The sequence below is a fragment of the Daphnia magna genome, linkage group LG5, assembly GCF_020631705.1.
Source record: "Daphnia magna isolate NIES linkage group LG5, ASM2063170v1.1, whole genome shotgun sequence".
Lineage (NCBI taxonomy): Eukaryota > Metazoa > Arthropoda > Branchiopoda > Diplostraca > Daphniidae > Daphnia > Daphnia magna.
The window spans coordinates 6,272,665-6,286,580 of record NC_059186.1 but is presented as its reverse complement, the minus strand read 5'-3'; the positions used below and the strand labels follow the sequence as shown (position 1 = coordinate 6,286,580).

At 39.0% G+C, this 13,916-nt stretch overlaps 2 protein-coding genes across 8 annotated transcripts; one reads left to right on the top strand and one right to left on the bottom strand.

The window, feature by feature from the left end:
* Positions 1-1,016: 1,016 nt before the first annotated feature.
* LOC116915640 (coiled-coil domain-containing protein 6) lies at positions 1,017-7,544 on the bottom strand. 7 transcript variants are annotated; one of them, XM_032920773.2, is made up of 8 exons: positions 7,076-7,544; positions 6,860-7,009; positions 6,546-6,778; positions 6,306-6,481; positions 5,986-6,121; positions 5,758-5,927; positions 5,642-5,670; positions 4,835-5,423 (listed from the first exon to the last, which is right to left on the bottom strand). In XM_032920773.2, the coding sequence occupies exons 1-8, from the start codon at positions 7,313-7,315 to the stop codon at positions 5,241-5,243; spliced, it is 1,317 nt and encodes a 438-aa protein (XP_032776664.2). In that variant the 5' UTR covers positions 7,316-7,544; the 3' UTR covers positions 4,835-5,240. The 7 variants fall into 7 exon arrangements, with proteins under 7 accessions (XP_032776667.2, XP_032776664.2, XP_032776665.2 ...); XM_032920774.2 differs by having other exon boundaries at positions 5,758-5,897; positions 7,076-7,541; XM_032920769.2 differs by having other exon boundaries at positions 5,498-5,670; positions 5,758-5,897; positions 7,076-7,540.
* On the top strand, positions 1,702-3,286 carry LOC116915673 (ras-related protein Rab-14). The gene is made up of 7 exons (XM_032920822.2): positions 1,702-1,876; positions 1,966-2,109; positions 2,196-2,283; positions 2,345-2,406; positions 2,469-2,563; positions 2,713-2,900; positions 2,973-3,286. Exons 2-7 carry the CDS (start codon positions 2,004-2,006, stop codon positions 3,079-3,081), a joined length of 648 nt encoding a protein of 215 aa, XP_032776713.1. The 5' UTR covers positions 1,702-1,876; positions 1,966-2,003; the 3' UTR covers positions 3,082-3,286.
* Positions 7,545-13,916: the final 6,372 nt, after the last annotated feature.

Sequence of the window (13,916 nt, the reverse complement as noted above, 5' to 3'; positions counted from 1 at the left end):
CCCTTTTGCGTTTTCGTAGCCCTAGTTGTTTGTTTAAAAAAAAGCCAAAGTGACCTCATTTGCATAAGGTCCTCTCGGCTTTCTAAAGACTTTTTCATCGAATTTTCACCCACCCTTCCCATTAAAATAAAATTCTGGAAAAAATTAGGGACGTTCTCACTATTTATGAGAACGTACACAAAAAAAATTGTACCATTTGGGTGAAAATTGTGGCACTGAGAGAATCGCAAAAACGGCGATTTTGCATAAGGTTCTCTCAGGCTTCCAAAGACTTCTGGTAGGTAGTGTATGTCTAAAATTTCGACGGTTTTGGGGCGGGGCACAGTGGTGGAAACTAGAATCAGAGTCATCTATAGAGAGAAACTGAGTTGTTCAACGGCCATTGTCAGTGTTTCTTTTCGAGCTTAAATTTTTCTGGTGTCGTCTGCTTCATTCGTTTCCTTTATCATGTTGTGATCGGCTGTTGAAGTTTTCAAACACGTTTCCTGATTGGTGCATTTATCACACACCCGCTAGAGGCTCTGCCTGCTATTTCCGAAATTAGACACAACACAGACGGTTTTCCACATGTCGTGAACCATCCAGGTTTCCATGACTCTGGTACTGGCTGTAGCGCTCGGTCCCGCTCCAATCAGGGAGCTTTTTAGTCGATCTGGTTCAGGGATTATCTTAATCGGGGAAGTGATTTCGGTGATCGGTGTTGTGATATCGGTGATCGGTGCCTTCCCCGATTATCAATGAATAGTGATCTAAATTGGCAGTTGCCCTGCGGCCAACAAAAACAAAATGTGACCCTAGTCACGTAATTGTCGTTGGTCTATCAGAACGCCCCGCGCCCATCGGGGAACTTTTTAGTCGATTCGGTGCGGTGATTTCGGTGATCGGCCTTCCCCGATTATCAATGAATAGTGATCTAAATTGGCAGTTTCCCTGCGGCCAACAAGAATTAAATGTGACCCTAGTCACGTGATTCTCGTTGGCCTATCAGAACGCAAGGTCACTGGTAAGACTAACCCCTATGGATGAAGCGGTGCTATCGGTGCAGCACCGATTATAGCACCGTTCCGCACCGAAAAAAGAAATCCCCGCACCGAACTGCCCTGATTAATTTAAATTTTGGAAGCTTAGTGGTGTCCCCGATTAGAATTTGATTGGGGCCGAGCCCTAACTGGCTGACACCGTTAGGGCTCGGCCCCGGTTCTCGAAAACCCGAGCCGCGGATCGTCGCCAAAAATAGTCACCCATGGGAGATCCGGGTAGCCTATTTGCCAAAATGGGTAGGCTGGGTGGATTTGATGGGCAAACCCACATATGGTATACCCACACATGGTATACCCACCGCCATCTTGGAAAATGGTGGCTTGCTAAGCGCCAAGTTAAATTAAAAGGGAGATTAGCAAGAAAAAAGTTTTTGTGGTGGAAATTCAAAGTGCGTGACTTGATTTCAGGGAAATACCCGGGTAATCGGGTAGGAAATCGGGGCAAACTGGGTAATGGAAATCGGGTTTTCGAAATTGTGTTACCCACAAGAAAACCGGGTAGGTAGTGGGCACAAAGTCTCAAGAACCCACCGAATCCAATTTTTTTGCCGAGAAGACCCATTCGCCCAAATACCTACCTATTGGACACGGGGCCGAGCCCTATCTATGACTGAAATAACTTGGAAAATTGACTATTGAAAATATGGCAACGCCACCTTAACGTTGTGTCGTCTTGAGCCTAAAAATTATGACAGTTCTATAACAGGGAGTTTTCGTAGTCGTGATCGCGTTACAGTTTAGCCCAACTTTTGTTTGCTTACGCCCAGTTTCCCTTCGGTAATAACGGAACAAAAAATAGAACGGAATAATTCTATTTTGTTCCAATAACTCTCCTGGTACAGTACAGTTACTTAGAAACTACTTTGTCCTACATTTTAACTTGTGTTGGGCAATGTAACCTAATACATCTAATTTGATTATACAGCACAGTACTATAAAAGGAGGCCAGAAAATCAACAAAAAATGTCCGCAGGACCGTATAATTATTCCTACATCTTCAAATACATTATTATTGGTGACATGGGAGTAGGAAAATCCTGTTTACTTCACCAATTCACTGAGAAGAAATGTACAAAAAACTTTATTTTTGCTGTTTTCGTATTTATCAATTTAATTGTTTTTTTTCTGTTGGTAAATATTCTTTTCTTTTGACAGTTATGGCTGATTGTCCTCATACAATAGGTGTTGAATTTGGTACACGAATAATTGAAGTGGCAGGCCAAAAAATCAAACTTCAAATTTGGTAATGTAACAATCCTTTAATTACAAAGTTTGAGGATATTGACTATTGTTTTATTTTATAGGGATACAGCTGGACAAGAGCGTTTTCGCGCTGTTACTCGGTCATATTATAGAGGAGCAGCTGGTAATCTCAACCTTAGAAGTTTTATGTAAATGAGCTCCTAGTCTCACATTTTATAACTTTAGGTGCTTTATTGGTCTATGATATAACGCGACGGTCTACATACAACCATCTAAGCAGTTGGCTATCGGACGCCAGAAACTTGACGAATCCCAATACTGTTAGCACACAATTTTACTTCAGCCATAGCCTATATTTGCTTTAATCATTTGATAATACTCTTTTAAAACCAATTGTCTAAAAGAAGTTTCATTAAAAAAACTCTTGAAATTATATTTTATTATGCTTTTGTATACTTGCGATTTCTAGGTAATTTTTTTGATTGGAAACAAGTCTGACCTAGAAGCCCAACGAGATGTAACGTACGAAGAGGCGAAACAATTTGCTGATGAAAACGAGCTACTTTTCATTGAAGCTAGCGCAAAAACAGGTGATAATGTCGAGGACGCCTTTCTTGAGACCGCAAAAAAGATTTACCAAAATATTCAGGATGGCAGGTAAGATTTTGTCATTTAAAAACGTATTTAGGTAATACGTGTATCTAATGTTTTAAATCCACAACCAAAAAGTCTGGACTTGAACGCAGCCGAGTCGGGTGTCCAGCACAAACCGCTTCAACCTGGGAGAAACCAACCTCAAAATCAACCAAATCCAACTAAAGAAGGCTGTGCGTGCTAATTCAACCAGTGGATTATAATTTAGCTTGTTGTCCAACCAAGTGAAGAACTATGTCCTATGTATTACAAATCTTTCAGACGTTGGGAGACAAATGGATGAGAAATATGCTTGGTTCAAGGAAAAGTGTTAGTGTATCAAATTTGATGCATATTAAACTTTAATGTTTTTTGGGATTACGAGAAGAGAAATAAAAATTTGAATCGTTCTTTACATTCCTTTGGGTATTTAAATTGTCATCAGCTGACCATATGCCTTTTTTTTTTCTTAACTTTTAGCTATTGCCATGGATCATTTGAGTAACACCGGGCGAGTATCTTTGTACGTTATGTAACATTTTGTCAAACGAATACACAAGCAATGTCTCCATAGTTAGCAATGTTAAAACCGCAAGCTATTTCAATCAAGGATCGCAAAAATGATTGTCCTTTTCGGTTTTCCTATCGTTGTTCGCAATTTACAGAAAAGGTCGATCATTGAACATTTCAATTTAGTGTCTCATCCTAAACCTAACATAGTTTCATTTCTGCGATTTTACGCCTTACAACGACCAGCTCTCTTACATCAACGCGCGGGAATCTAAGTAAAATGTCACATTGCTATTCAAAAGATATTAATCTTGAGGACAAATGGAATATTTGAATTCGGCTGAAACATCATGCGTTTCCCTCTGTGTTTTTTTTTTCTCACTTCAAATTTCTTTTTGATACTTAAGTGTACACAAAACTTTTCTGGCTGAATGTCACAAAATTATGTTTTCGACATACTAGAACTCCACTAGCAATAAATCGCGTATAAGAAAATACAATTAAATTTTACGAAAAGAAATCAGAAAAGTAAAAAGGAAAAAAAATTAAATGAGTTCTTGATTGATAGCAAACAAAAACAACAACCACCTGCCCTTTTAAATAACACTTTTGAAAAAAATATGGGAAAACACAAAATAAAAAAAAATACAGGTATATATACCTAGACCATGTATACGAAAGAAAAAAAAGAAACAAAGAAAAAGAAAACACATACAAGAAAAAAGACGTCGTACATTCGTAGATTAGCAATGCTGTATGCTACGTTGTGTTTTAACGGAAGGACAGGATTCAATAACGCTTATTAAACTCCTTCCATCCAGAGAGGCAGAGAGACGACAAAGCCGTTCCACGAGGTTTTCCACGATATACTAGAAAAACGGTAAAACGCACACGATTAAATGGCGCCCCGATTCCCCTTTTTGGCAAACCAAAACTCGGAAAAAAACAAATATTTTAGCAGTTGAGACAACGAGACGTATCCTGAGCACCGCTTGTCCGAGCTAGACATGCCACCTCTTCCCTCTGCCATCCATTTTGTCTTTCACTGTCGTAATTTCAATCCATCTAAAAGCGAATGTGTTTTCTTTTTTTTCACGGGAATGACTGTATCATTCATGAAACCCGGTGTACACATGAAAAATAGGAAGACATTGGTGTGGAAGATTCTAGTAGGCGAAACCTAGTGACTGGAAACGGCACGTTTAATGTTGTGGGTACAACACCTATTACAAATATAGGAACCTAAATCCAAATTCTTGGCCTTCTGTGCACATTCTTCCGCATTGTCTAGCAGTAAATGCAAGATCATAAAACCCTAAGCTTTCGCATAATGACATAACACAACGACACGGAAAATCTTGGCCTAACGAGTAACTCCGACGAGTATTAATTCATTCGGATATTTTAGTCAAAGCGCCTGGAAGTTGGAATGCAATTAAACCATTAAATAACAAAAGAAAGTTATGAATTTTAATTGACCCTTTACAATATTCTTTCGTATTAATTCACGAGAAAGGAGGACGCAATAAAGCATAAATTCAAAGACATCCAAGGAAAACTGAACATTTGAATTCAAATCAAAATGCTCGAAACCTCTGCACTTGCACTTGGTAAATCTGCAAAAACCAAACAACTCCAGAATAAGAACTCCAAAGCCATACTTGAAAAATAACAGAATTACAGAAAGACTGGGGGAAAGGTAAAAGTATGGAAACAAATTGTAACTGCTTCACCGACATGGTGTATGACTGAAGGGATAGTTCTGGAATATAAGAGATGTTACTTCTTCGCACAACGTGACATCTGACGCTAATTCATAAATGAATTGAAAACGTTCAAAGCTAATTAGGTATATTATATGCGTCCAGATGATGTGTCCATAGGCGAAGATGTTCCAGAGCTACTACGAGGATGAGAAGCAGAAGTAGCTGGCGATGCAGGAATATGTGAAGGTACGGCTTGTGGTGGGACGGCTGGTTTCACAAATCTCTCTTGCGATATCCGTATAAGAGAACGCGGAATACCAGTAGACAAACCCTATTACAACAAAATTGTTACAATTAAAATTATTGTTGGCCAAAAAAAAAACATGGCAAATATGAGATGCAGACATAATCTCGACAAACCGCATGAGGAGGGGATGACGAGGGTGCGCTAATTGCATGTGAACACGTTGGACATCGACCCATTGGACTTGGCGGACTAAAAGGGTCTCTCCCAGTGCTGATTGAGGATGGTGCCGTGGGCACACCCACCAAACCTTCTCTGCTGAACGTCAGCAAACCTGCACGATCATAACATTTCGGATATCACACGATTAAAGATACCGACGATTAAACAATTGAACTTATAACAGTTAACCAATAATTACTGGGGCTAAGGGGTCGATTTGATGGAACTGGGCTTGAAGTGGTTCGGGAACGATTGACAGGTGTGACCGTAACTCCCAACGATCCCACATGGCCGTATCCAGTTAATTCGTTATAATGACGTTCCTCTTCCATTTCCAAGCTATGAACAGAATAAGAAAAAGTGGTATGACTGAACAAGAGGTTAAAAAACTAAAAGTAATTATTGTTAACAGAATTTCTATATTCACCTCGACTCCGATTCTGACAAATGTCGACAGAGAGCTTCACGTCGCTCCATTTCCATTTGAAGTCGACGCTGAAGACGAAGATTTTCGTCCCGTATATGTTTCTCTTCTTGAGCATAGTGTGCCATTTTTTCCTCTTCTAAAAAGCAAAAGGTTTTCTTTTCAGATAACAGTTTAAGAAAAAATTCTGTGAAGTGGGCAGACACTAACATAAACACAAATAACTAGCGCAACCACGCTAGGTATTTGGTAATGTCCAATAAAAACGAGCATCACAACGTGACATACACTGTAATTATGATAATCATTTAATATATGCTTACGTTCTTGCAATGAAAGTGTGAGCTGATGTTTCAAACGAGAAACTTCATTACGCAACCACTGTATGTGGGAAGTTAGCTGCTCTGGAGTAGAATTTGTTGGAGCACTATCCCCATTGTTTGTGTCCCGGGGAGAAGGAGGAGCTGATACTGGTTGGTCAAGCTTAATTTGCAGGTTTCTATTTAACACAAACTGAAGTGAACCCTTTGGAAAAAAAAAAGGACATCCTACATCTACACTACCTTTTTTCAGTCTCCAGTTTATCCATTCGTTTCCACAATTTATTCACTAGTGCTTCTTGTTCCTGTTCCAGGGTGTTTTCTAGTTCAACTTTTTCTCGCCGCAACTGTTCCAAATTATTTTGTTTGACATGAGTTTCTGCTTCTAGCTTTTCAATTTTCCTCATCAATTTGTTCACTAAACATTCTTGTTCTTGTTCTAATGTTTGTTCAAGCTGAACTTTTTCTTGCCTCAGCTAATACAAAAAAAAATTAAAAAAATTAATAAACACCTTAATACACAGCTTATTTCATCCACATAAAGCAAAAAAAAAAACCTGGTTCAGTTTTCGCGATAAATCATTTGTAAGGCACTCTTCTTCTTGTTCATAATTCAATGCCAAAGTTTCTTTTTCTTTTTTGAGTGCTTGGATTTTCTTCAACAAGGTGTTGCTAATAAATTCTTCTTCTTGTTCTGCTCTGGCTTGCTAAAGAGAAATGAAATAAACAACCAGTGAATGAAGTTAACAAGAATGAAGAACAATGTTTCATACAATATTAACTGACGCTTGTCTCAGTGCCCGATTCTCCTCTTGTAATTGTTTAACTCTTAATTTGTAAGTGTCCAACTCGACTTTAAGAACTTTATTCTGTTGCTGTAAACTTTCAATACGCTTGTGGAGCTGTTCCCGAGAAACAGGAGACGGTGGCATCATAATAGGTCCACCGTCCACGCTGCAATCACTTTCACTTGCACTATCAGCCATATTAACGCTGTTCCTACCACTCTCCATTTTATTTTGAATAAGAAAAGCTTAGCAATAACCAAATTTTATTCTAGCTAATGGCTTAACTAGGTAAGTTTATCTAGAAAATATGAAAAGAACTTAGCAACTTCTCCAAAACTCTAGACTTTTACAATCAAACATCGAACGTTTGACTTATACAGTTTCCTTCACAGTCGGACCAGTCAGACTAAGCCCTCAAAAGACAGCACAGAAATAGTATCGCACGTAGACGTAGTGCAAGCAAAAAGGAAATTTCTTTTCTTTAACAGAGTTGCCAAATATTGCCAAATACCAGAGGCTATGATACCGCATCCGCGTTCCGCAGTTTCGCACCATGGGCTTGGGCGCATGGTGGATGGTGCCAGTGCTCCATGAGTAGCGCTCGGCCCCGCGCCAATCGGGGAACTTTTCAGTCGATTCGGTGCGGTGATTTCGGTGATCGGCCTTCCCCGATTATCAATGAATAGTGCTCTAAATTGGCAGTTTCCCTGCGGCCAACAAGAATTAAATGTGACCCTATTCACGTGATTCTCGTTGGCCTATCAGAACGCAAGGTCACTGGTAAGACTAACCCCCTATGGCTGAAGCGGTGCTCTCGATGCAGCACTGATTATAGCACCGTTCCGCACCGAACGTCCCCGATTCATATTTATCGGTAAAGGTTAGAGGTGTCCCTGATTAGAATGTGATCGGGGCCGAGCCCTACTGGTGAGGTTGCCGTGTTGATCGGGTGGATGTTTTGCCAATAAAGCGGCTCATTTTGTTTTTGGCCGGGTCGATAGTGTTGCAGTTTGTCCGCCACTTGCCCCATCAGGTTTTGAGCGGGTTGTAAAAATTTGCATAACCAGTTACTAGCAATCAGTTGTTTATAAAAGGATTATAAATCTACGGACCGATTATTGCTGAAATATGCGATAAGCTAAACATAAGTCAGGGAGGAAAATTAACATACTGAAAAGGTTCGTCCCCGCGTCAATCGGGTAGCTTTTGAGCCGATCGGCTAGGTCATTTGTAGTTTTAGCGCGATTCTTTCGGATTTCTGGGATCCTCTTTTCGTGCCCATGGGCATTTGCGTCGGCTTTCGCGAGTGCTTTAAGTGGAAAATCAAACGAATCCTGATATTCCATAAGGCCCTGTACAAAGTGCAGTACAAGCTGATTACGACCAGGAGGCTGCTGATATAAGATATTGAAACAATTGGGGTTGAGTTTATTTTTTAGGGTTTGGATTTTATTTAAATTTGTCACCAACACACTATAAAGTACAGTATTCTGCACAAAAATTTGAACGCCGATAAAAATTTTTAAAGCCACCTATTGGCGGGGCAACGGGTTTTTTGTTTGTTTTTCTTTAAGAGGGGGGGGGGTAGACGGGGTGATGGACACGTCATAGCAGGGTTGAGTAAGTCTAGACATTAAAACAAAATGCCTTAAGTTATTTATTATTTGGTAAGGCCAAGTAACAGGTCGGGACATTTTTGCAACCCCCAGGGTGGCGTGTTTTTTAAAACGACAGTTGGAAATTTAGGGCATTGGCTTGGTAATGTTGCTTACCGAAACAATTTAGCTTATGTTCCAGCTGCCTGTAAATGTTTACGTCATAGTCAATGGCGTAGGTGTAGCCTTTCTGAATGTGATGCTGGATATCAGATCCCAGATGAGGTAATGATTTATTGTGGTTACCTTACGAGAAGTTCTCGTTCATATATAAAACCAATTTCATCGAGCAATATGTGCTTTTTTTGTTTATTAAATAATATAAAAAAATATAATTCCCTTCGTTCTAAAGGAAATAATATTGTCACACGGATTGTATTTAAACGAGCATAGATGAATACAACAGGTGATGACTTAAATCTAAACAATGGTTTTACTAAAACAAAAAGGGGATAACCGTTACGTAAAGTTGGAGAACTGTCTGAAGACCTCTAGGGAAACTAGGGAACTCCTCTAACGGAGCCCAGCTCCGGGAGCTCACCCGATGGAGACTCATCTAACACAGATTCGGGGCAGCGTTTTATACCGTCGCGCGAATTACCTCCCTTCCGGACTGCGTGTCTGCGTATCTTTCTAAGAACGGACTTCTCCCGATAATTTCTTCACCACGATCGCAGCGTTGTCTAAGGAGTGGATGACTCATCTCTGCGAAGAGATAACCAATCACCCTTTTCACCCGCGACAGATCCCCCTTCTTCAAGACAGGCGACACGACTGTACTAATCTTTGCGATCCACGAAGGTTGATGAGACTTTTAAAAAAAATCAGCTTGCGTCCTCTTGGCAAATAAGGAACTTTTACTCGGTCGTTTTTATTCCTTCCGGTTGCGCTTGTTCAATTGTTTCTTCTATTTCCCGGATAGTCTTAACGATTTTTCTTTCTAAAAAAACCACCTGCCTTCGGCCACGGAAGAGGCACTGCAATCGCATTTCTTCCGGCAGTCTGGGATTTATCATCCTCTCGTTCGGGAACCTTGCACAATTTAACCAGCTCTTGGCGGCATCATCAAAATAATTTTCAAAATAATTTCTTTTTCCAATATCACCCCATCTGTTGTGGGTGATCTTCAAAGTGCTCCATCCATTGGTGTGCATCTTCTTCCGAACTTTTCCGGTGGATTGGTGAGCTAATAAATTTTCTGACAGCTTCTATAGCTTGTCTTTGCGGCTGCTCAATATGCCTTGATGGCACTACAAATTGTTGTCCACCGACCAAAACAACTGGACTCACCGCTCTCAAATTGACCTCGGTTTCTGGATCCGAGTCTAAGCCCCTTGCAGTCTCGACTGATTCACCCTGACTGTCAGCTTCTTTGATCAAATGTTCCTTTGAAATAGGACCTTCAAAATTTATTATTGAAATTCACAATTTTTTGAAATTTGCGCCTTTCGCAACATTGCCTATTTCATTATATTAAACACGTTTGTCTTCTCTCTAGTGCAGAATTCATTATAAATAGAATTCGTCAATATTTATTAAATATATCCATTTTTAACAAAGGTGTAAAAGTTGCTGCACTAGAGAGAAGACAAACGTGTTTAATATAATGAAATAGGCAATGTTGCGAAAGGCGCAAATTTCAAAAAATTGTGAATTTCAATCACAAATTTAACATATAAATAATTGCCTAATCTAGATGAATTAGGTATTTAAGGATAGGGAATTAAATTAAGCTTAAATGAAATCAATTTCTGGACACATTGATTGGTAATTTTACAGATAACGAACGAAAAACACCAGTTTTTACTATACCCCCGAGAGGCGAGGGGCCTCCTATACTAGCGAACCTGGCGGGGAATCTTGGGACCCTTTACTGAACTCTCGTCGTTTCTTCCAAGCGACTGGGATAGCGCGAGAGTGTACCTTTCCTATTATATCGTGGCTTGATGATGATGCTTGAGATTGTCTCGATGTTGATTTTGATCGGTAATGGGGAACTGGAACACAAACAGAAGGAGCGTTGTGCATCACAGACTCATCTTCATTGTCATTAAAATTCTGTCCTTGAGCCTCGTTCATATTCGTCTCCATTGACGACTCTTCTTCTTCGTTTTCTTCATCGTCTTCATCACTTTCTGGATGATAAAACAGATTTACATATAAAATACTCGAACACAAACTACAGGCTGGTGATCAATCTTATTTCAATAACTTACCATCACCTGATGAATCGACGGCAAATATATCCTTTTGGGAAGATCCTTCGTCCAGAATGGATATGGTTTTTTCTGGATATACAAGCCTTTTCTTGGCCACAGGTCCTTTTTGGTTAAATGTAGAATGTTGTTCAGCTTTCCTTTTCAAGGCCTCCTCTTCAGATTTCTTCTTAGCCTCGGCATCAGCTCTCTTCTTGGCCTCTTCTTCAGATTTCCTTTTAGCTTTGTCTTCTAAAGCTTTTTTCTTAGCATCCTCTTCTGATTTCTTCTTATTTTCTTCTTCATATGCTACATTCTGAGCATTGTTATCAGATGTGTTCTTAGCAAGATCTTCATTTGAGTTGTGCTGATCAACAACTCCAAGCGTTGAAGCATTAGGTTGCTTTTCAGAGATTCTCGCTTTAAGGTCTTCCATTTCTTTTCTCCCACTGGGTCTACCTACATGATAAAACAAAGTATTACAAAATTTACATATTTTACTTTTTGGCCTTAATAAAAAAAACATACCTGAGTAACCAAGAACTGTAGCCACATAAGTTTTCTTCGAGGTTGTGAGCTCATCAGTGGAAGTTTCAATTCTACGAATCAATTAAATTAGTTAAAGCGAGTAAAATTTTTTAATTAATACAAACAATTTGTACCTAATTTTGACCTCAATCTTGTCATTCTGAAGTGAGTCAATTTCTTCCAGCAACTCAAGATTGTCAGCTGGAAGTTTTAGAGATTTTATAACTCCACCTGTCCCGATAACCAATCTCCCAGTTTGCTTCAGCTTGAACAGCATAGTAATGCTGCTTTTGTACGAATTACGTGTAGATGACATTTTTACACATCTAAGCCTTAAAATAATAAAAGGAGCCACATTTAAACATGAATGATGAAATATTTATGCGTCACATGTGCTGAACTGTTTCACCACAGCAATGACAGCATACCCAAAGAAAACTACGAACCAATAACATACGAGAACCAAACCTAGGCAGTTGATGAAAACGAAATATAATTAATAACGACAAAAAACTGCACATGTGATAATGTAAACTGGTACTTGATGCTGTTGGGGGTTTTGAACGCGTTTTCGAACTGCTTGAGCTAGCTATCGTGTGTAAGGCTTTCCTGTGTGTGTACGCACTTGTTCCCCCCAAAATGTGAGGCAACTGGCCGGGCCGGATCACTAAATCCCTAAACACACTAAAGAATCAAAGTCTTAATTATTCTTTAATCATTTCTCATTTCAATATTTTAATACAAGAATCTGACATCATGGTACCTTTATGATCACCAAAGTGCTGGCTTATTGTTTAGACTTTTGTTTTCTTTGTTCTCTTTCAGTCACTAGAGACAATTTTTCAGTCAGTTTAGACAAAATTGAGAAAGGAGTTTCATGATTTTGTGTGAACATTACTAGGTTTCAAATGGAAGATTACAATAAAGATAGTGGGAAAGGTGATCCAAAAAGAAGGAAACTTACTGGAAGCTCAAGGTGGACACTGAGCTCCATATCACGTCAGATAGCAGAACGCCAGGCCAATGATGACGTAGACGACATGCTCCTGCAGCAAAACACACCAAATTCCAGCGGCGGCTATCCTCATGAAGAAGAAAGCCAAGTTTTGAATTCCGTAACTTCTGTTTCTGAAAATAACGATTTTGCATCGATGAATAATTTTGAAAAGGGTAACATATTACCTAACCATGTAGATTAATTTTTTGATTAAGCGCGATTTGACACAGTGAATTTCATATTATATAGCTTTCAATGAGGCATATGAAGCAACTGAATATCATACTAATACCGTATTGATTGATCAAAATCAGTGCATGGAATCGTCGGTTATCGACGATGACTATCCGGAAGAAATGGTTTCGGATCCGGAAGGTGTCGACGAATGCTCATAGGGACATCCCACGCCAAAAAAACCAATCGATGGCGCGTCAAAATTTAGATTTTGATAAAAATTGGAGTGTGTATTGGAAAATACACCAACAATTTATTGTCAAATTTTTAAATTTTTCATTTAATTAGTTTAAGAGTTATTACGATGTGAAAATCGCATTTTTTCATTTTGCCGTGAAGGCAGGAAAAACTTTTATTTTTCTTTTCTCTTATTCTTGCCTCTATTTTTCACTCGATTGCGATTTGAAAAATTTCAATCGATTCCTTATTACTTTCTTTATATAGTTCATAAATTAATTTTCTTTTTAATAAAAAATTAAATGTAAAGTTAAAAGAATAAAAAAAAATTCTGCCAACTTCAAAATTCTGTATCACAGAATGCTTGTCGATTGCGAAACTTTAATTTTTACTAAATGAAAGAAGAACTATCATTTATTATTATATAAAAAAACCACGTGACCTTTTTTCTTTATAGTTGATAATTAATTCAATCTATAAAGGGCTCCTTTTGCATTTCAAGACGTTTTTTTAGCCCTGAGCATTCTCCCCCCATGAACGTCGGCCGTTTTGGGAGGGGAGCGATTCCCCACTTCATATCGGAAAAACGGAGAAAAGTTCGTTTTTACGATATGAAGGGGGGAAAACGGAAAAAAGGTCGTTTTTACGATATGAAGTTTCAGAAAATTTTGCTACAGAGATGAAAGAGATGATGCGTGCCATCACGGCACGGCCGCGCGCGCGTCGTCGCCCCACTATCAGCGCTCTTCATCGTGAATTGTTATATATATATATAAAGAAGCCCGCGCATGTATGAGACGATCACGACGAATAATGCACGCCTTTTTTAAAATTATTAATAGCTATGACGGGTGGTCTAGCAAGTAACATGCATTCCAACTAATTAGCAGAAAACAATCATTTATTACTCTAACTAGTAACATATGGGGGATAGCTAACATAAAACTTCCAAGTAGAATGCTAATTAGTAACCTATGGGAGATTACTAGCTAAAATCTATCAACAAAATTACCGGGTCTAGACAGCCTGTAGCTAGCTAG